This window comes from Mauremys reevesii, linkage group 10, assembly GCF_016161935.1.
Source record: "Mauremys reevesii isolate NIE-2019 linkage group 10, ASM1616193v1, whole genome shotgun sequence".
Classification (NCBI taxonomy): Eukaryota; Metazoa; Chordata; order Testudines; family Geoemydidae; genus Mauremys; species Mauremys reevesii.
The window spans coordinates 77,574,400-77,596,010 of record NC_052632.1 but is presented as its reverse complement, the minus strand read 5'-3'; the positions used below and the strand labels follow the sequence as shown (position 1 = coordinate 77,596,010).

Sequence of the window (21,611 nt, the reverse complement as noted above, 5' to 3'; positions counted from 1 at the left end):
AGGGGGTTGAGGTGCAGGAAGGGGTACGGTGTGCAGGAAGGGGCTCAGGGCAGGGGATTGGGGTGCAGGGTATATGAGGCGGCTTAGGGCAGGGAGTTGGGGTGCAAGGTGCAGGCAGGGAGCTTAGGGCAGGGAGTTGGGGTGCAGGAGGGGTGCGGGGTGCAGCAGGGGGCTCAGGGCAGGGAGCTGGGGTGCAAGGTGCATGAGGCAGCTTAGGGCAGGGAGTTGGGGGCAGGGTACAGGAGGGATTCTGGGGTGGCGGTGGCACGCACCAGGGCCAGGGCAGGCTTCCTGCCTGCCTGCCCTGTCCCCAGCCCCGCGCCGCTCCAGGAAGCGCTGCAACCCCTGGAGGAGGGGACGCGGAGGGCTCTGCATGTGCTGCCCCTCCAGGTACCTCCCCCAGAGCTCCCATTGGCCATGGTTCCCCGTTCCCGGCCAATGGGAGCTGCAAGGGGTGGTGCCTGAAGGCTAGGGCAATGCATGGAGCCCTCTCCACCCCCACCCAGGGGCCACAGGGACGTGGTGCCAGCGGCGCTGCAGGCTGAATCCAAAGCCCTGAGGGGCCGGATCCGGCCCGCGGGCCGTAGTTTGCCCACCCCTGGACTAGATGATCACAATGGTCCCCTCTGGCATTGGAATCTCTCAGCCTGACATTTGACAGAGACATTGGTGCAGACAGAAGCTCCTGGTTGCACAGCAATCACCTAGATCCGGTTCTTCACTTCAACCAACACAACAGGGAAGAGAAGAACAAAGGCTGGCAGGCGAACGGCTTACTTAGCAAAACCACCACTCGCGGTCCTAGCCCATTTCTCTCCCTTGCCAGGCATTCCCCAGGTGAGTTCAGGGCATCACATCCACTTATGTGGCAACTGGACTGCATTAGATCGAAACGCAGAACCCATTAGGAAGAATCGGGATTTGGAGCAGGTAGGTGAAGAAGCCAAATACAAATGCCTTTGGGTAGCAGCAGAGGTGATGACTGAAAGCCATCAGCCGGGCAAATTAGCAGCCGCCCGCTTAGAAGAAAGGACACTTGGCTCTGCACTGTGGAATGGGGAGCTTAGCTCTAGGGAGATCTCAGCTTGACTGCTCAGAAAAAGCTACAGTAGTGTTCATCTGCCAGACACTACCAGAGACACTGACAATCGACAATGTCGATTCCCCTTGCACCCTACCAAGGCACTTCAATACCCAGAGGAACATTCCACAGTGCCCAGCAGCTCTGCATGCTAATTATGCTTTGCAGCCCAATACGTGGCTTTCACCGGCAGAAATTAAATGAATTTGCAATAGGGCTGTCAAGTAATCCCTGTTAACTCACGCAATTAACTCCAAAAAATTAATCACGATTAATTGCACTGTTAAACAACCGAATACCAATTGAAATCTACTAAATATTTTGGGAGGTTTTTCTACATTTTCAAAATATATCAATTTCAATTACAACACAGAATACAAAGTGTACAGTGCTCATTTTATATTATTTTGATTACAAATATTTGCACTGTAAAAATGATAATACTATTTCTTTTTCAATTCACCTCATACAAGTACTGTAGTGCAATCTCTTTATCGTGAAAGTGCAACTTACATAACCAAAAAAAAACCCCAAACATTTGTAACTGCACTCAAAAACAAAACAAGTAAAACATTAGAGCCTACAAGTCCACTCAGTCCTACTTCTTGTTCAGCCAATTCCTAAAAACAAACAAGTTTGTTTACAGTTATAGGAGATAATGGTGCCCTCTTCTTATTTACAGTGTTTCCAGAAAGTGAGAACAGGCATTCACATGGCAATTTTGTAGCTGGCACTGCAAGATATTTAGTACCAGATATGCTAAACATTTGTATGCCCCTTCATGTTTCAACCACCATTCCAGAAAACATGCTTCCATGCTGATGATGCTCGTATTAATTAAATGTATGACTGAACTGCTTGGGGGGAGAATTCTATGTCTCCTGCTCTGTTTTACCTGCATTCTGCATATATTTCATGTTATAGCAGTCTTGGATGATGACCCAGCACATGTTCATTTTAAGAACAACACTTTCACTGCAGATTTGACAAAATGCAAAGAAGGTACCAATGTGAGGTTTCTAAAAAGATAGCTACAGCACTTGACCCAAGGTTTAAGAATCTGAAGTGCCGTCCAAAATCTGAGAGAGACAAGGTGTGGAGCATGCTTTCAGAAGTCTTAAAAGAGCAACATTCCGATGTGGCAACTACAGAACCTGAACCACCAAAAAAGAAAATCAACCTTCTGCTGGTGGCATCTGACTCAGATGATGAAAATGAACATGCGTCAGTTTGCACTGCTTTGGATCATTAGCGAGCAGAACCCGTCATTAGCATGGACACATGTCCTCTGGAATGGTGGTTGAAGCATGAAGGGACATATGACTCTTTTAGTGCATCTGGCACAAATATCTTGCTACAGCAGCTAAAACAGTGCCATGTGAACGCCTGTTCTCGCTTTCAGGTGACATTGTAAACAAGAAGTGGGCAGCATTATCTCCTGCAAACGTAAACCAACTCGTTTGTCTGAGTGACTGGCTGAACAAGAAGTAGGACTGAGTGAACTTGTAGGCTCCAAAGTTCAACCCTCCTGGGAAGGTGCTCTCTGCCCACCACTGAAATGCAGTCACCACTGAGGTGGAACGCCGCAGCTGCTTAGTAGATCACAACTACCCCTGGGGGAATTCTGCACCACTGTGCAATGCATAATTTTGCAGAAATTAATGTTTTTTGTGCTGAATTTCCTCCCCACCCCCGACAGAAATGGGATGCAGTGCTGCTGGACGCCACTAGGGGGACACTGCCCCCGGGGGGGGGGGGGGGAAGAAGTGGAGAGAGCTAGAGGGCTCCTGGCAGTTGCCATTCCCCGCACGCCCTGAGAGAAGGAGAGGGCAGCACGCAGGAATCTCTGTGCAAGCCTGGGACCGAGCACAGGGCTGTTTCTCCCTCTGGATCCCTGGGCTCTGGGGAGGGGTCTGGGCTGGGGGCACATGGCTGGGCCGCTGGACAAACCGGCAGGTTCCAGGAGCCGCACGTAGCCAGGGAGCCTACCTTACCCTGCTGCACTGCTGACCGGGAGCTGCCTGCATTAACCACTGCCCAGCTGGAGCCCGCACCCCGAACACCTTCACGCACCCCAATGCCCTGCCTCAGGTCAGAACCCCCTCCTGCACCCCCACCCCTTCCCCAGCCCTGAGACCCCTCCTGGACCCTGCACCCCACTCCCCATCCTGCACCCCAACCCCCTGCCCCAGCCCGGAGCCTGCTCCGGCACCCTGAAACCCTAATTTCTGGCCCCATCCCAGAGCCCACAGCCCTGGCCAGAGCCCTCACCCCCTCCCACACCCCAACCCAGTGAAAGTAAGTGAGGGGGAGAGCAAGCGGGGGGGGGGGGGAAGTGAGTGGAGGCGGGGCCTCAGAAAAGGGGCCAAGGGTGTTCAGTTTTGTGCGATTAGAAAGTTGGCAACCCTACAGCTGGGCTCTGGAGAGGCAGAGGTGGGGCAGGTATCTGGGCAAGGAGGACCCTAGGGGAAAGGGGTAAGAGTGTCTGGCCCCCCAGCTGGGCTCTGGGGGGGAAGGGGGGAGAGAAACAGGAACTGGGTTGTCATAGGGGTTTCTTTAACTCTCCACTCCTGGGGGAATTTTTGTATGTGTCTGTATTGTTGCTGACAGGTATTTTGAAATAAATTACCAAAATAATTGAAACTGGCGTGATTATGTAGTGTTATTTTGACAAATAAAATTTGCAGAATTTTAAAATATTGTGTGCAGAATTTTTAACTTTTGGGCACAGAATTCCTCCAGGAGTAATCACAACACAACAGTTTAGGACAGGAAGTGAAGAATACCACATTTAACTGCAATTGCAGGGAGAAATTTTAATTAGCCAACATGGAACACCCTATAAAACAAAAACTACCTCCCCCGTACAAGGGCCCTCTTGTTCCAACTGGAAGATGTTTCAAACGCCCTTCACCCTCGGCCGTAAAGAAAGGTTTCATGGCGGAATCTCTCAGAGGGCTCACACAGGGGCTTGTGCTGGTTTAACCTATGGTGTGATTTTAAACCAGTTTAGTTAAATTGGCACAAGATGCTGTGTGGAAGCCAAGATCTGTTTAAACCAAGCTTATATTGATTTAGCTTAAATCAGTTAGGACTTGTCTACACAGTAAGTGGAAGCATAACGACTGCGTCAGCTATAATTCATGCCTGTGAAATCTGTGAGTTGGAACACTGGTTTTGGTTTCTAAGTGCCCTATTTCAATATAATTTTAAATCAATTCCTTATTAGCTAAACTGAATCAAAGGCGTTCAAACCCTGAAATCGGTGTCCCCACACAGACTTATACCAAACTGAGGAGCAGGAATTACAAGAACGCTAGGTGATTGCAAGCCCTTAGGTCTATATTTAACCCAAACCAAACCAAGCCACTCTTAAAAGCAAATAAATGGCCACACAGGGATCTGTACCAGTTTAACTAGGCTGGCGCAATTTTGTGTGTAGACAAGGCCTCAGAGTTAAAACCAGCTCTGACATTTTAATCCCCTCACTGCAACAAGCTTTAAAATGATGACGCCTGACTCTCCCATACAGGAGGAGGGTTTCTGGAAGGGATAGAAAACACACTGGAAGGAAGCAGAGACCAGCACAGACTTACGCAGGTAGTTTGTTTTCTCTGAACACAGTTCACACTTGGGGATTAACAAGAAACCCACAAGTGCCAAACGGCAGCTTGACAATACCCTTGTTCTGTAATGGGATTTATACAACCTCTTGTGTTAAAGGCCACTCGACAGCAACGCTGAGGTTCCCAGGATAGGTTTGTTTGGCCAGGCAAAGGCCAGCTGATCTTAGGTGAACTATTTTTGGTGGTCCCCTGAGTTGTCCTTTGCAGCTTTCACTTTAGGGTGGGACTATAAATAGTATTTAGCAGGCTTCTAGCACCTTTCACCCAAGAATCTCAAAGCACTTTACAAACCATACAACACTGGGGTCAGGGAGGTAGAAATCTACAAGCAGCCATCTCTGGGGTGGAACAGTGCCCACTACAGGGCAGGAAGTGAAGAACGCTGTATTGAACGGACACTTAGTGCGATGAACTACGTCAGAAAAATGTTATTACCCCCATTACTTTTCAACTGGTTCCAAACACACCCCATCCTTCAAAAAAAATGGTCACAAGCGAATGGGGCTTTGGTTTTATATCCATTTGAAAGATGTCTCCGGCAGCCCAGCACCCTCAAAACAACATGCTGGGCCACTGGCGCAGACTGACTCAGAAGGAAGAATACGTTCACTTCCTGCAACCCCTTGGTATTCCCCAGAGGTCTCCCATCCAGACGCTGACTCAGCCTGACCCGGCTTAGCGTCAGTGACTGGACAAGAGCCTCAATAAGAGGTGATGCAGGACATGCTCCTTTCAGGCAAGTGGATTAAAATATTAATTCAAACTAAAACCATCTGCTAATGGCAATCAATCAGCTGGGCCAGAACGCAACAAGCCAGGGAGGCAAAACCCAGGCCAAACGAGAGCTAGGCCTGAGCCCCGGGGTTCAGCTTGGGAGCTGAACTTTCCAAACGTTGGGCGCTGAGAATTCGGGCCAACCCCAATGGACACAAGGCAGGGAATACAGTCCTCTGCCATGGGCTCAAGGGTACACGGTTAGACAGGGGCATCTCCCTCAGCCAATCTGGGCTCACCCCAGATTTAGAAAAGAACTTATTTCACAGAAAGATCCCCATTGCTCCCCGCCGCTTCCCCAAGACAGCCCTTAATCAGTAAGCCTCAGCTGGGGCTGTTTTTGCAGTGCTTCCCGATCAGATACCTGCACTATGATTTCATAGAGTTTAAGGTCAGAAGGGACCATCGTGATCATTTAGTTTGACCTGCACAACACAGGGAGGAGCCCTGTGTTCACTCCTGCTTCAGGTCAATAGCTGTGCTTCAACTAGAGCATTTATTCCCCCGTGCTGGGGTTTGCAGGTCGCTTCCCTTTCCTCTGTAATTCAGCATCAGAGAGCCCAGCTCCCAAGCTGAGCCTGTTAGTCCTACTCCTGGGTTTTGTTTTCTTGGCTGTTCAGATCTGGATTGCATCAGAGGAACATGCTGCCTCCAGCCCAGCCAACTGGGCCAGTCAGCAAGGGGGGGTGGGGAAGGGGTTGGAAGGAAGGAGGAGGAGGAAACGGCCCCAGCGAGGTTTACACAAGGCTGTCAAGCTGCCACGCTGACACTACCCAGGAATCACTAGCTCCCAGGACAGAATCCAGCCAGCCCCCACTAGCTCCTAAGAATAGAGGCCTGGGGCTCCCATGCAGCTGGGATAGAGGGGTGGGGAGCAGAGCTGGCACTCCAGGGACTCCTCACCCACCACACAGGAAGTCTCTGAGGGTCAGAGGCTATCACATACTGGCTTTGAAAAGGTGTTGCTGTGGATACCGGGCTGGCCAGAGGCACTGGATGGACAGCGCTGCTGTACCAGCCTGACTCCAGCACAAGCATCCCCTAGACAGCTCTACCTCCAGGCATCAGCCCCAACAAGGAGCAGCCTCCTGCCGGTCCGAGAGGGGAACTTGGTGTCCACGGCCGTGCTTGGCCTCTCTGCTCAGACTCCTAAGGGTGTCAGTGGTGTTTGGGCTGCGGCCACCAGTCTGTTAGGAAATGGACCAAGACCCACCCACCCCCATTACACACTCTGGGCCACCCGCAGCGGGAGGCGTTTTGTAACTCCCAGGAACGACGGACCTGTGCTGGATCTGAACCGGTGACTTTGAGGTGAAAGGTTGCCAACAGCCACCAGAGCCCTCCAGTTCTCCCTAGAGTGCGGCAGACGTACTCTGTGCCTGGTTACAGTGAATTTGGGCTCTGTGACGTGCAGATCGTCCTGTGCTGTATGCCAGGACATGCCATAGCGAACCCTTCTAACCAAAGCATTCCCATCCTGGTGCTGTGGGGAGGAACTCTCTCCCCTAGGGCCGTATCCCCCGGGGATAGGTCTGACAACAGGGCCTATCTACACGGCCTCTCCCAGGCCTGGAACAGAAAACTCTGCGACTCCAGATGAGCTGGGATCTTTTGACCAAACCTTATTTCCAAACCAGGTTTGCCACCTACCCAAACAGACCCGCCACAGAAAACCCCATCAACTGCGACACCAAAGGGATTCGGGGAAGGAGATATTAAACGTTTGCAAAAACAATGACGAAGACTCCCCAGGAGCTGCGTTTCTGACCCATCACGGCACACATGGGGGGAAAGTTCAAATTAGTCACTGGGAAAGATTCTTGGCTCTGTGCGTGCTCTGGGGTGGGGTCATCTGTTTAGGCTGCCGGCAGACGTAATCAGCCTGTCTCGGGCTGAGGCAGGAGTTTTTCACTAAGTTGGTCTTGGCAATGGAAAGAAAAGGGAGAAGTATGGGGAAGGCTCAGTCTCTGCCTCTCATGTCTGAGCATGCACAGGGGGTCCTACAGGCAGGCGGACCCCTTGTCATTGAAGCCAAAGCTAAAAATAACTCACCAGGTTGCAGAATAGACCCAATGTACAGAGCAGTATCATCAAGGCCCAGGGGCCTTTAAGACAATACAATGATAGTGGAACCTAGCCCGCTTCACTCACGTCTCCAGCACTTCCCCATGGATCCATGAGAACCGTTACCCCATTTTAGCTGGAGAAATGGAGGCGCACAGAGCCAAAGCAGTTACCCACAGTCACCTGATCAGGCCATGGCAGAGCCAGGAATGGCATCAGGTGGTCAGGGCCCGAGCCACCATCCACACTGTCATCTTTGGGCAGTTTTTGGTTCCAGGTGCCCCGAGCCACCACAAGAGAGGCAGATCTGAAACTGCCCCACCTCCCGGGTGGTTTGGGTGCAGGCTCTCGTGAAAGCCACACGGAACTCTGTGGTTGTGACTGCAAAACAAGGCAAACGTGAGCCAACATTTTCAGCTCTTGGATGCACATGAGCCCAATAGATACCGGGTGCGATGCTGGACAGCCAGGACTGGGGCAGCCCTCACTCAGAGGAACAAGAGAGCAGGGACACGCTGTTCTTCACTCCCAGGCTTTCCGGGCACAGTGGGTTCTCTGCAAACTCTTCACAAGAACACGCTGATTGTTACTTAATGTTCTTCATGTCATACATCCTCCTATGAGAAACAAGGGCCCTGAATCAGCCACTCGGACATCTCCGCTGGCTTACGGCCCATCTCTCGGGAAGGTCCTGCAGAATCCAGTAAGAGAGCATGACGCATGTCCCGGGGAGGAGGAATTCTCCAGCTCCTGCTGCACGGTGTCCGGTACCATCTGGGATCCCAGAGGCAGAGATTCTATCCCCAGCCCAAGCCACTTCAGCTCCTGGGGTCTCGAGAGCCCTAACCATCAAATGCAGGTAACTAAACTGAGCCCCTTTACCTGGTATTTGGCCCTTCCCATCCTTGGCTTGCCAAGTATTATTGCTGCACGTTCTGTGCTGCCTACATACACACACCCCCATGTGCACATGCACCGAATGCTGCTATAAGTCACCCTCCCAAGGGACTTGTCAATGGGGGAGGGCTGAACAAGATTGTACGAGAAACCACCTGGGGATCCTTTAAAGCAGCCAGGCAGCAGGTCACCCCCTGGAGGTGGGCTCCTTAGGGATGGTTTCAGTACACAGGCTCCCCGTTCAGGGTGACACATGCACCCCACCCCCTCCCCCACAGCATCTGTACTGCAGGGCGGAACGGGACCAGGGCTTCCATCGTGCTGCTCAGACACCAGAGGGCAAATCTTCCAAGGCCAGAAACAGCCCAAAGCAAAGTTATGCGCCGGCCCCCTCTTAGCATCCATTAGCTTATACCTTCTTCCCCCCATTCGAAGTCACTCGCCATGGTGGCTGCCCGCCTCTTGCCCACACTCCAGCTTTGCCTTCCTGCGGAGACCGGGATTCACATGGAGCCCACACTGCAAGTTTGGTGAATCTCAACTCAGCAGCAAATGCTGCCCCACAGCACAAGCCATCACCACCACAGGAGAGACCAAAAGCAGGGTGTGCAACAGACCAGGAGCGGGAGGCTCTGACCGAGGCGTGTGGGGCTCCCAGGACAGGAACGGCAGGTAGCTCCGCGGCTGCAGGTCAGGATTGAGAGTCAGCGGCAGAGGTGACACAAAGTTCTCATACCCACGGCAGAGAGGCGCTATCAGTGGCACTGACCCACCGCTACCATGAACCCTGAACAAAAAAGTGCTGCCGCTCCAAAACTGGTTTCTTTCTGTGCAGTCACCCAGGGAGACAGGAGGGGTTCAGAGCCCCCAGGAGCGAGAAGGGGCTAAATTAAATCGGTCCTCAGCCCAAAGCTTCCCTGACACAGCCCCAACACTCCACCACCGGGCACCTGCCCCTGATTCCAGCCTGTACCCAGCTTCGCAAGCCTTTGGGAATGAACCACTCCCCCTGCACCCCACCCAGCAGCAATGAGGCTTGTTTTACCTGGTTGACAACCGTGACAGAGGAGAGGGCACCAGCAGCCTTTAACAGCCCCTTCTACTCACCTGCCTCAGCGCACGCGGCCTGTAATTCCAGAGGAACTGGGCAGAAAAGGTTTGTTAGACCGTCTAGTCCACATCAAGTCCAGGCTGTGCCCTATAATGCACTGCAGGGCTCTGGCCAATCTCGTTACAAATATCCCAAGGGATGGAGTGTCCACAAACTCCCCTGAGAGTCCCACAGATCTCACCAGGGTCCTGCTGAGAGGGGAGGATCACCTCTCTGGAGGTCAGACAACAGCTAACTGCAAGAACAGGCATGCACGGCTCCCGTGAAGGCAGCTAACTGGTTTGTGAATGCGAGGAGGCTGATTTTCCAAAAGCAGGGGTTCATACAAAGAAACCGTTCAGCTACTTTGCACACACGTCTGGCAACTGTGTATGCAAATGGACAGTTCTGCATCTAAGCAGCATCACAGGACAGACCTGGGACAGATGAAACACGCTGACTTTTCTGTCGCAGGGCTTGGCTACACTTACAAATTTGCAGCGCTGCAGCAGGGTGTGAAAACACACCCTCTCCAGCGCTGCAAATTGCGATGCTGCAAAGCGCCAGTGTAGTCAAAGCCCCAGCGCTGGGAGCGCGGCTTCCAGCGCTGTCCGTTATTCCCCACAGGGAGGTGGAGTACGGACAGCGCTGGGAGAGCTTTCTCCCAGCGCTGGCGCTTTGATTACACTTAGCGCTTCAAAGCGCTGCCGCGGCAGTGCTTTGAAGTGTAAGTGTAGCCAAAGCCGCAGCTAAGGGGGTGACTGCAGGATGCAGGGGAAGCGTGCAGGGCTGCAGCCCATACTACATTTGGTCATAGGGTGCAAAGAGAATTTCACTCTCCAGGAAACTCAAGCGGGACAAGATGGTAGGATATGCCTCAGGCAGAAGAACAACTGAAGAACGAATCCTGACCTCGTCCCTGGACACAACAGCAGGGGAAATGCAGACTGCAACCAACAAAGCATTTTATTCCTAACTTTGACTCTGCCAAGGGCCATCCAGTCATTTGTATTTCTGCAACAGGCCTTCCCCCCGCTCCCAGCAATGCCCACAGAGCCCTCCGTCCTTCCTTGCTAGGCAACTCGCTTATGATCGTGTATGAGTTTGTTTGGCGTGTTGAGGTGGATCGTGCATTTCTGGGACATTTTGCTTTTTGTCTGTGGGGCAAGGAGGATAGAAAGAAACAGTCTTTAAAAAGTTAAAAGGAAAGAAATGAGGTCTTTTTCCCTGAACTCCTCTCCCCCTGCCCCCAACCAGGCAGAGCTAGCTCCATTGTACCCCTCCCTTTAGCCCCCAAAACAGAATCCTACAGACCTCAGTCCCTTCCCACTGCAGCAGCTGACGGAGGCGGGTTTGACATTTTCAGAGACTCTTCCCCTGTTTGGTCCTAATAATTAGTCAATTACAGCTGGATTTTTGCAGCATGATGCAGCTAGTCAGGAATGCGAGCGAGTGAGCAGGGGCTGTTTTCCAGGGCTACAGCTTTTCAGGAAAGATTAGAGCTTCCCAAGAAGAAAACAAAGGGAAACAGGGAGGAAACGAGATAATAGTGCACCTATCAGTCAGCCCCACTGCTCCTCTGGGAGCCAGCACCTGGAAACACGGGGTAAAGGAAGGAGGACACAACACGCTACCTAGCATCCAGTGAGCAAGAAGGCTGCCTTGATCCAGTGCCAGACGATTATATCAGTGCGGTATAAACAGCATGGAAGGCGCTCCTTTCTGTTCTCATTACTTTTGTGCACAGTCTCGTTTCTCCACTAGTCTGTGTCCTGCATGGCAAAGCATGGCCAGGACTTGGGAGGATTCCCTCCAAACAGCTGCTGGTGGCCAGGGGAAAACTACCCAGAGCCCAGCAGCGAAAACAGCTTCCTGCACGAGTGACTGTTAGAGACAAAAAAACTCTGGTCTTCGAGGGAGATTGGCCAAGCCAGCACGGAGCAACAAGTCTAGGGTCTCATCTGAGTTACAGCCCCTGCTGTTGTGCATTACTGCAATGCCCAGTGCATGCAGATCTCTACATGGGGTTTATTCAGCCGTCCTCCCTGAGAATGAGCACACAGGGCCATTTTCCACCACTAGACTGCAAGTGTTTTTACCTCTGAGTGGAGCTCGGCACATAACTCTCCTCAGAGATCCATGACAAGTTCCTTAAGCTGCACTTTCACTAAAGCAAAACTGAGCCCTTTATAGTGTGAAAAGGTCTTCAAATAGGAACAGATCCCTACACTTGTCAGTCATGCTCAGTGATGGCCTGATTCTGCTGCTGCTGAAACTAGTGGTAAAACTCTTAGTGACTTCAATGGGAGCAAAGTTAAGCCAAATCCCACCCTAAATTTCCCCTGTATCTCCCCACTCACTGTACACCCAAAGTCACCAGCACTACCTCAAGGTCTCGGTTTCTCCATTCTCCTGCCCCAACACCAGCTACTCTTATAAACATGCCAGACCACAACCATTTACTGATGTCATTTTTTATGATTATTAAAACCAAAAGATTAAGCTACCCACCCACATTGAACATTCTTCTCTGCAAGCGTGAGGGAGGTAAGAAAGTTACCAACGGCCTAAGGACTCACAGGGTGAACAGACAGAAACAACCTCGGCAAAAGCACAATGAAAGACGGCACGGGAACAAGATTTGCCCCCCTTCCCAACACTCCAGAAATCATCCGAGCAAAGGCTGGTTGTGCAGAGTAAATGGGAAGAGGGGCACAGAGATGGCAAACCCACACATCATCCAAAACGTTCAGATCAAGGCAACACTGCCCAGAGGAACACAAAGATTAAAATAAAACTATTCTTCATGAGCAGGATGGGAAGTCACCGAGGAGGCAGGAAAGTGGCTGGGAAAGACATTTTTAAATTGAGTATTCTTAGCAATCAATGCCATGATCTTAAAGGGACAATGCTAGATTAAAATATATAGGTCTTCAAAAATTCCTTAGCTGTGTTACTTAACACCAAGAGAATAATTCCTCTCCCCCACCAAGATCAGACAATTTTCTACCCTTATTTTATACTGTGTATTTACATTTTGCACTTCTCCCAGCTTGTATGCGAGTCAGTTTCACTTGCACTTACAGTCAGTTTCTAGTTAATTCCATTTTCAGGAGCAGGTTTCCTAGAGACCAAACTGATATGCACTTAAGATACAGCCCAGTTCTAGACGACCACAGATCTCTTCATGCAACTAAGGACAATGCGATGGGCCAGTAAACGGATCATTTCTCATGCCATGCTGCAAAATCTGGATTTCTACTAGTGCAGAGGAATGTTTTCTCCTTGCAAAGAGGTATTAGAATTAATGTAATTATCATGAGAACATTTATCTTTCCTGGCCTAGGATTTCAAAAAGCTTATTTCTACAAAACCTGATCTTAAGGGTAAATCTGTCCTGACACCGTCCCATTAATATTTTAAGTGATAAGGATGGTTTTAACTGCATGTGGCAGAAAGAATGGCAGCTCTGAAAAGCTGATGTCCTCTATATAAACACAGAACACTAGCAACATCCTGTCCTGAAAAGACTTTTGCACCCAGAGTGAGGGACTTCCCAACCTATTCAACCCTTGGCCTCTCTGCTGCCTAGAATGGGGCAGCTACTGCCAACTGCAAAGCAAGCTGGCACAATGTTGGCTATTTAAGTAGCTTTGTGGGCCGGCCCTCTGCGGACTTCTTCTCATCCTAAAATACTGGAGGTGCTCTGTTCTGGACAGACAGCAGTTGCCATGTGACACCTCTGTCAGGGGCAACTACTCACTTGTATCTTTAAATCAAAAGGGTCAGATTCTGCTCTCAGTTACGCTGGTGGAAATATGGAGTAACACCACTGGCATCACTCTAGTCACACCATCGTACCCGAGAAGACACTAGCACAGTTAGCAGCACATGAGGGGAAGAAGCAGAACTCGGCTTTCCTCCATTCTGAGACACACCATGGACGGACAATGACACAAAAGGAACCATCAATGTCTAGAGAGATTACAGCCCAAACAGTGACCTTGCTAAATCCACCCACCTCTTGCTTCCCCCTAACTACACCACATGTGGCAGGGAAAGTGGGGGGAACAGCTTGTATCTAAGCCCTTTGACATGACCTGATGTGGGAGCTTTGACACTTTACAGACTTAAACTACCAGGTTTTATTGGAGGAGGGAGCAGCCAATGAAGTGGGCCCAGGTGCTCACAGGCTTAAAAATTAGGCACCTGCTTAAGTGCTTTGCTGCACTAGTATCTAAAAGAGCCCTCCAGATAGGAAAGCCACCCCACCCACAATGATTGCAAATGAACAAGGAGTTGTCCATTGCATACGTCGACACAGATAAACATGCAGGTCTAGGAGAGGTTGTGCAGAGCTCCTGTGCATTCAGTGAGCACAAGAAGTAAAGCCACTGTCAATTGTAACAGCTCACTCTCAACTAACACAGAGTCACACAGGAAAACAACTCGTGAACCTGAGCATAGTACTCCGAGGATTAACGGTTTAGCGTTTGCGCCAGGCTTTGAACCTGGAAGTGCAACATACGATTATGAGTGTGTTATAGTTTGGATGTTTGTTTGATTTAACTATATGGGCCACACTGTGCCAAGCCCTGCCCCAAAACATAGGAAGAGACAGGCCCTGTCCCAAAGAGCTTACAAGCTCAGATGACACATGACATACAGAGGGTGGAGATGGCTACAGTCCAGCGCATACAGTTTTATATAAAACCAGAAAGAAACGTGAATGTTTCAGTGCCAAGTATCCTCATCTTCCCCTCAAGCCAAGCAGCAAAAGGTCAGATAGGATGACTCAAAAGGACTTTTATAGCCTGGCTATCTCTAGACCCATCAGCATGATGGTAATAGCTTTATCCCCGTACAATATGGGGAAAGCATGGGTTCCATTCTGCAATGGGACCTGCCAAGGCAATCGAACCATAAGCATAATTAAGTCTCATTCAAACCTCTGTTTGGGATTCAGGGATGCACCAAACAAGGATCCAACAGTGCTGGGGGAAAAAAAAACAAAAAAAACAAACACACACCACACCCACAGATGCCAGGTGAAAAGCTATTCATGTTTACATCTCGGTGTTCCCCATACACACACCCCTAGCTGCTTTTTCAAGAGCAAAGCCTCCTGGTCAGAAGAGTTTCTCTAACATTAACTACTAGCTAACATATGACCAGAATGCATGGGCACCGAAGTTCCTTACAACAACCTTCCTTCCCTACACCAAGCTGTCTGGGCTAATGTACCCATTGAATGGGATTCTTCAGTTTGGAGTGGGGGGAGGGAAGATGTAAGATCGCAAACTGAGGCCATCATTAAGAAAAATACTTTACAGAAGGGTGTATCTCGTACACACACACACTCCCTTCCCTTATCTTTAAGGTGGAATTATTTCTCCCTTGCTGAGAATGAGATTTCATAGCCACACAAACTAACTTACTTCAGAAGGGGGGGGGGAACTCATCCCCTCCTCTCCCAACCCCCCTGTAAGTACTTAGGCAATCCGTACTGTACCCACTTTTCCCGAAGAAGCCCGCAAATCCCACACCCCACCCCGAATACAAAAGTCGGGACACCCCCATTCAAGTCAAATCCAGGGCGCAGGGCCAACCTTCCACCCAGCAGCGGTGAAACTGACATTGAAATTCACCCAAGGTGGGGGAGTGGAAGAGACAGAATAGCAACAGAACACAGGAGGGCTTGTCTGAGGCGGGTTCAAGTCAAGCTCTCCACGTAGCTAGTGGCCTGGCTGGACCCCAAACACACACACACACACACACACACACATGCAGTTTTCTCGAAAGTAACAAAGCCATCCGGCATTTCTGAGTCACAAAGCCCCACGAACCACATTGCTAAGCTGTGGAAACAGAGAAGGGCTTGGGGGAGGGGGGCAAACTTTAGGATGTTTCCCTTTGTCCGAGCCCTGTCTATCAATCTCACACACACACACACAGCGCGCGCGCTTTCTCCTAGTTGCATTTTTTCCATATTGGCCTTCAGATTTCATTATCTCGGCCAGCAATATGTCTGATCTCGTTTCCATAATAGGATTGCGAGCCTAGATGTCAGAACGAGTGCAGTGGGAGGGGGGAAACGAGGGAATGTTGCTAGATGATCACTGCTCCTATTCCTCCCACCCCACCATTCAGGGCTGATCAACTGCTCTGGATGCATTTGTTTTTTAAGACGGGTTTCTACAAACGCCAAGCGATCGTGCGGGAATATGCGGGTGAAAGGCATGCAAGGAAAGCCACCTCCTAGAAAACTTGAATGTAAAACTTCCCGAGCAGGCAGGAGTGCAGTAGGGACCCCCGGCAGGCAGTTTACAAAGGGTTTACTGAAGAAAAGCCGCTTTGATTTGGTAGAACTTGGCTTTGAAATCTCTGTATTTTACACGTTAAGATTCCTTCCCTCCAGGGAACCCCTGTAGCTATGCAAAGAGAAAGCCATGCCCTGCTTCACCAGAAGGGCTTTGCAATCCAAATTATGTTCCCTGCGATCTCAATGCTTCCTTTTAAAACTTCAAATCCTCCTCCCCCACCACACACGCCGTCCCACGTTCTCGCCATTCAATATTCCCCACTCGGGTTTTTAGACAACGAGAGCGGTTTAAAACAAGCACTAGCCAAATACTCGCGTGTGTAACGGGCCCTAACGTATCCATGAAAACGGGGGGAATATTTTCAAAAAGTCCATTTCCTCTCATTTAAAGCGACACCGATTAAGTCCACGTGAAAGCCGGATTGGCCCAGTTCAGATACATTGTTGACCCAAGTATAGTTATGAAAACAGTTCACTTGAAACCACAAGGTGAATTGGGGGGAGGGGGGGAATAAAACCGGAAGGAGACTCACCTGGTTTAAATCTTCATCATTGAGCAAATGGGATTCCCGAGGTTTAAAGCAATTTTGACATTTGCTTTTATTAAAAATGTTGGCTTGAAATTTCCTGCAGGGGTTCTCTTTAGCAGACATGGTTTTGTGGCCCTGCAATACCAGGCAGTTGTCTCCACTTTTGTTTAGCAACAAAACTAGATCCCAGGCTTCTGTTCTTTGACGGGGGAGGAATTGACAATTCCGTCCAGGTGAGTTGTGCAGCAATATTCTCAACCCACTTCCAGGATCACGAGCCCACGGAGCGAAGTGTCAGCGTCGCCTGAAACTCAGTTGGTAGCATCCCAATTTCCAAAGGCAGGCAGCGGGGGAGGGGCAGCGTAGAAGGCACAGACACACGCCGGGCTGGGGCTCAAAGCAACGGGCCCCCCGCAAATAATCATAAAAACCAAGCCCGAGAGTTCTCCACCAGCTCGCCGCTTCTCCCCATGCAAGGAGAGGAAATCCAGCCGTCGGGGCAGGATTGACTTGCTGGAGGTGGAAATCCCAGATGATCACTGATTCCCCTCCAAAGGGGGGGGGGGAAATCAAACGCAAGGAAAACGGCTTCGCTCCCCTCCCCACACACTCGCACAAGTTAAGGCACAATTGCAGGCAGGCTCAGGGGGAGCTGTCTGCCCGCACGCGTTGGTTCCTCACGGGGAGGGGGCGATTTTCCATGCATAATCATCCAGATTTAAAAACCGCCTCGCTGTGTGGGAATCCGGGAAAGCAAAGCAGCAGCAAAAATAATCAAGGCAGCTTCCTCCCCACCTCCTCCTCCTCCCTCTCCCCCCGACAGCGGCACAACCGGGGAGAGGGACTGCCCCGGAGATCCTCAAATAAGGCACAAATCCCATCTGCTGCCAAGGGGTCTTCTTGCAACACCGACCCCGCCGCCGCCTCCCGGCCTCAGTCCGCCCATGGATGCATGCTCCGAGGGAAACGCCTCTCTCTCTCCCCCTGTAAGGATGATTATTGTTTATTGCATTCACTGGGGGGCCAGGCAGCCGGGCCCCCCCTGCACGCACCCACCGCCGCTTCCCTACGCCCAGTGCAAGAGGCAAATGGTTGCAAAAAAAAAAAAAAAAAACACCCACCCACCCCAAACCCTCTCGCGCTCCCAGGGTCCGGGCCAAGAGAGGGGGCTGGGAAGAGAGGAAAGAGGAGGGGGCTACTCCAGGGTCTGATGGACGTTGCTCCCTAGCCAATGGCAGGCTCTCTTAGCTGCTAACAAAAGAAACCTCTGGCCAATCAGAAGCAGGGAAAAAGGGGGCGGGCACTTATGGGGGGAGCGGAAAGGGGTGGGGAGCAGGGCGCCCAGGCTTGGTGGACGCGTGCAGCCAACGGGGAGCCCTGACAGCTGGCGCTGCGGGACTCTGCTGGGGGAAGATGCCTCTAGTTGCATTTTCCAGCGGGTCTGATTGCAACTGTTTCCATGTAGGCACATCCCCTTCCCGGAAGGAGCTGGAGGGTTTCGCCTGACCTGGCTGGGTTGGGATTGGTTTGCAGTGGGTGCATGCTCCGGGTTGTGTTTCCCACCTCCCGCCGGTGCAGGCCGCTCACCTCCTTGCAAAAGTGCGTTCGCAGAGAGGCGGGATTTATTATTATTAGTTATTTGCAAAGGTTGACGTTGCAGCCGGTTACAGCTTCTCTGGTCCCCATCCTAATGGGGTGTCTGGATAATGACCATTAGTTCCTGGCTGCAACCTGCTTAAACCCCCACCGCAAAAACTCCAGCAGCTGCAGGGAATCTTTATATAATGACATGATGGGTTTGCCCCACGGTCCTTGGCCAAAATGACCCCTCCTCCCCACACACTGAGTTTTGTGAAACTTGTTACTTAGCTGCTGCTCTGCCCTCCACCCCAGAGGTGGCTGCATGTCAGGGGTCTTTGGGGCCCAATCCTACACCTCTCATTCTTGTTCCAGTCAATGAGAATAATCATGGGAGGAAAGGCTGGGGGTTGCAGGGTCAGGTCTATTGTTTGCAAAGCACTTAGGAACGAAATGTGGTATTTAGATTTCAAGTACCATCATTTATTACTGTTTGGACTGTTTTTATTGTCCACCCTATAACATCACAGATGGGAGCCATTTTTTAATAGTTACTGTACTTCAAAAATAGGAAGTGGATCCAGGTTTCATCATAGAAAATTACAGCCAGATCCAGCCCTGGTTTTAGGGAGATAATGAGGCTGCGCAATGAATACAGGAAAGGGCCTTGTGTTCGGTTTGGTACATCCCTGCACAAACTCCAGAGTCCAGCTTGAGCTGCACTGGATCACGGCAGAACGGTTACAAGATGGCATCGTACAGTACAGGTCAAAACGTACTTTGGTAAGAGAGAAAAAATATGCAGGGTTAAGCAATAATAGTGTAGAAATAAAATTGTTCTGAGAGTCTGACAGCCAGGAGCTGCTCGTGAGCCAGAGAAACCTCCAGCATGCCTGACAGAGACAGAAGACCCTGCTTTTAAAAACAGAGATGAAATGTACGGGTTCCTGCCCCAGATTTATACTGGAGCCAAAAGACGGTGTTTGCAGATATACAGACAGGAACCACAGTACAAAATAACAAAATCACCTACTTAGGAAGGCAGTGTAGCCTAATGGATAGAGTATTGGACTGGCCCTCGGGAGAGCTTGGTTCTGTTCCCAGTTCTGCTATGGGCTTGCTAGGTGACCTTGAGCAAGTCATTTTGGCCCATGTTGTCAAGTAAACCATTGAAATCCGTGGAAGTTAAGAGTCCTGATACCTTTGAGGATCTGGGGCATTCTCTCTGCACCTCAGTTTGCCCATTTATAAAACGGAGATAATGCTCCTGCCCTCCTTTGTGAAGTGTTTTGCACACTCCTGAGGAAAAGTGCCACAATAACAGCTAGGTATAATTATTAGGAAGATGTTTGCGAACGTAACAGATTCAGCCCACAAGATGTTATCTTGTACTTTGCATTACTAAACATTAATATAATGTTCATGCACCCCAATCATTCCCTCAGACTAAATAGCAGTGTAACAAAGCATAGACTATCTTGAATTCTGTTCTTTACAAAGGTGAGGGTGTTTCTACCAACTCGATAGCGTTCTGACTGTTTGCAGAACACCAATGTGCGCACACATGTGGCTTATGAATTAGAATAGATATTTAGGTGCCATGGCCCACAGTCTGTATTGTAGAGTCCAAGAAGGAAACGATCAGGAAAACATAGAAACCTTCCAGCTTTAAAGACCACACCTACCCTGTGTTTGTTCCATGCTGTACTATAACCCCTCTGGACTTAGACTATAAACTCCTTGGGGGAGAAAATCTTTTTGTTTGTTCAGCACATTTTTACCCTGTGGAAAGGACCAACTGTATCTACAGAGTAAATATAATCTACAGGGGGTACCATAAATCTACAGTACATGTAATAATGAATATAAAGATTGGGTTATTGAGTGTCCCCCCCGCCCCGAAAAACCACAGGGGTCTTATTTATATTACATTAGCAGTTAAAAGCCTAACTTGAGATCAGGGCACCATTGTGTTAGGCGCTATACAAACACAGTGGGAGAAACAGTCCCTACCCTGCAGAGCTGTCAATCTAAACAGAAAGGTGAAGGGACTTGCCCAGGGTCCCACAACAGGGTTGGTAGCAAAGCCATGAATAGAACCCAGGTGTCCTGATGCCCAGGCAACTGGGACATGTGCCCCCCTCAATGGGATAATGCTTTTAAAGAGGTGATTTTTCCAAGCCCAAACATACATCTTCTCGTTCACACAAGTTCTGTGGTGTGCCCAGCCCAGCCCCGCCCAGATCAATGAATGATCATTGACTGATTAGTTCAGCAAAAGGAAAAGGCACATTAGATGACTGGCTAAGGCACAGGATCCAACTGACTAAACTATGGACAAATTCATCCAGATTAGGGATTGGCATGTCAGTCAACACTCACCCACCACCAGAAGCAATGGTATCATCTCCAGAAGGTCCTTCTTGGAAATCAGAGCTGTGGTGATGGGACAGCCTTCACTGGCCCACTGTCGCCCTGGAGGAATGGTGCAGGATGCACTAGCCTGTTGTCTGCAATGGACAAATTCAGCATAGAATTGTTGGCATTTCATTGGGCTATTGCTGTTTACTTGGAGAATTTTAGAGGCACCAATGTGGCTGTGGCACCACTAACACAATAGGAAATGACAGGACCCAGAAATATCCCTTGTTTCTTTGAACAGTCACACACAAACGCCTTCTGAGCTAGGGGATTTGGATGCCATTATTTTTAAAGCGAGCTGGATGCTTAAAACCCTTAGGCCGCTCAGAGAAGCTTAGTCTAGCCATTCAGTTGATCCTGTAAAATACTGGTGAAGCTCGGATTTGACCTCTGACCTTGTAGATTGGACTTACGGCCTTGAACGGTGAACAGAAACTCTTCCCAGGTGTTGAGAGTCCTGCCGCGTGTCCAAAGAGAGGAAACACGCCCTATGTCTCAGCACCATCTGTCTATCCCATAGGGCCCTGCTATTAGGAGAATCTGCGTGTTCCTTCATTGATTTATTCTGCCTGGTAAAGAATTGGTTTCCTTTAATTAAAAATAGCGCAAAGAAGTTGAGTCGGGTTAGAAAGGGAAATGAATCAGAAACAGCAGGAGTAGCCGAGCGGCGCAGGCTCCTGGATCTGTTTTGTTTCATTCATAACAAAAGCTCACAAGCTGATGGGCAGCACCTGGGAAGGGACCACCTCACCTGCCCAGCAACTGCTAGAGGAAAGAACAAACTGGACAGCTACGCCCGCATCCTCCACGGTCTGTAGCCCCTAAGTGCCTGGGAGGATCTCAGCCACAGGTTCTCTCCACCCCACGCCTCTCACTTGGCTTCCAGTCATCCAGCCCTGCTGTCCTGTTTGATGTAGGGCCCAGATCTTGCCAGACTCGCCAATCCGTCTCCAAATTGTCCTCCTGCTAATAAATAAAGAGTGTTGTGATGGCTATTTCTTCCCGGGAGAGGAGTTTTACCCCAGCAAAGCCTGTCTGAGCACCTCACAGGTGCTGCCACCGCTTGAAAAATCAACATCAGGCTCGTAGAGTCAAAGCGAATCTCTTTATTGAAAGAAAAATAGGCCTGCAAAGGGGCATATGCTGCAGCCCCTCCTGAGTCTGTCTTACCTGAGCCAGACTCCCACTGGAGCTGAGGGGTGAATGCAAGAGACAGACCCATAAAGAA

At 50.1% G+C, this 21,611-nt stretch overlaps 1 protein-coding gene and 1 long non-coding RNA gene across 14 annotated transcripts in view; both read right to left on the bottom strand.

Annotated features, from left to right (window-relative positions):
* Positions 1 to 18,083, bottom strand: part of LOC120372884 (myosin phosphatase Rho interacting protein) — a 172,631-nt gene extending 154,548 nt beyond the window's left edge. For 6 of the 13 annotated variants that reach the window (XM_039490365.1, XM_039490370.1, XM_039490371.1 and 3 more), the window contains exon 1: positions 16,388 to 17,500. In XM_039490365.1, coding sequence (XP_039346299.1) covers positions 16,388 to 16,507 — 120 coding nt within the window. In that variant the 5' untranslated portion in view covers positions 16,508 to 17,500. The other 7 variants (XM_039490376.1, XM_039490375.1, XM_039490378.1 and 4 more) reach the window with 5 other exon arrangements.
* A 515-nt stretch (positions 18,084 to 18,598) lies between these two features.
* Positions 18,599 to 21,337, bottom strand: LOC120372885. The gene is made up of 3 exons (XR_005585240.1): positions 21,135 to 21,337; positions 20,345 to 20,472; positions 18,599 to 18,740 (listed from the first exon to the last, which is right to left on the bottom strand). It is a non-coding gene; the product is annotated as an uncharacterized LOC120372885 (long non-coding RNA).
* Positions 21,338 to 21,611: the final 274 nt, after the last annotated feature.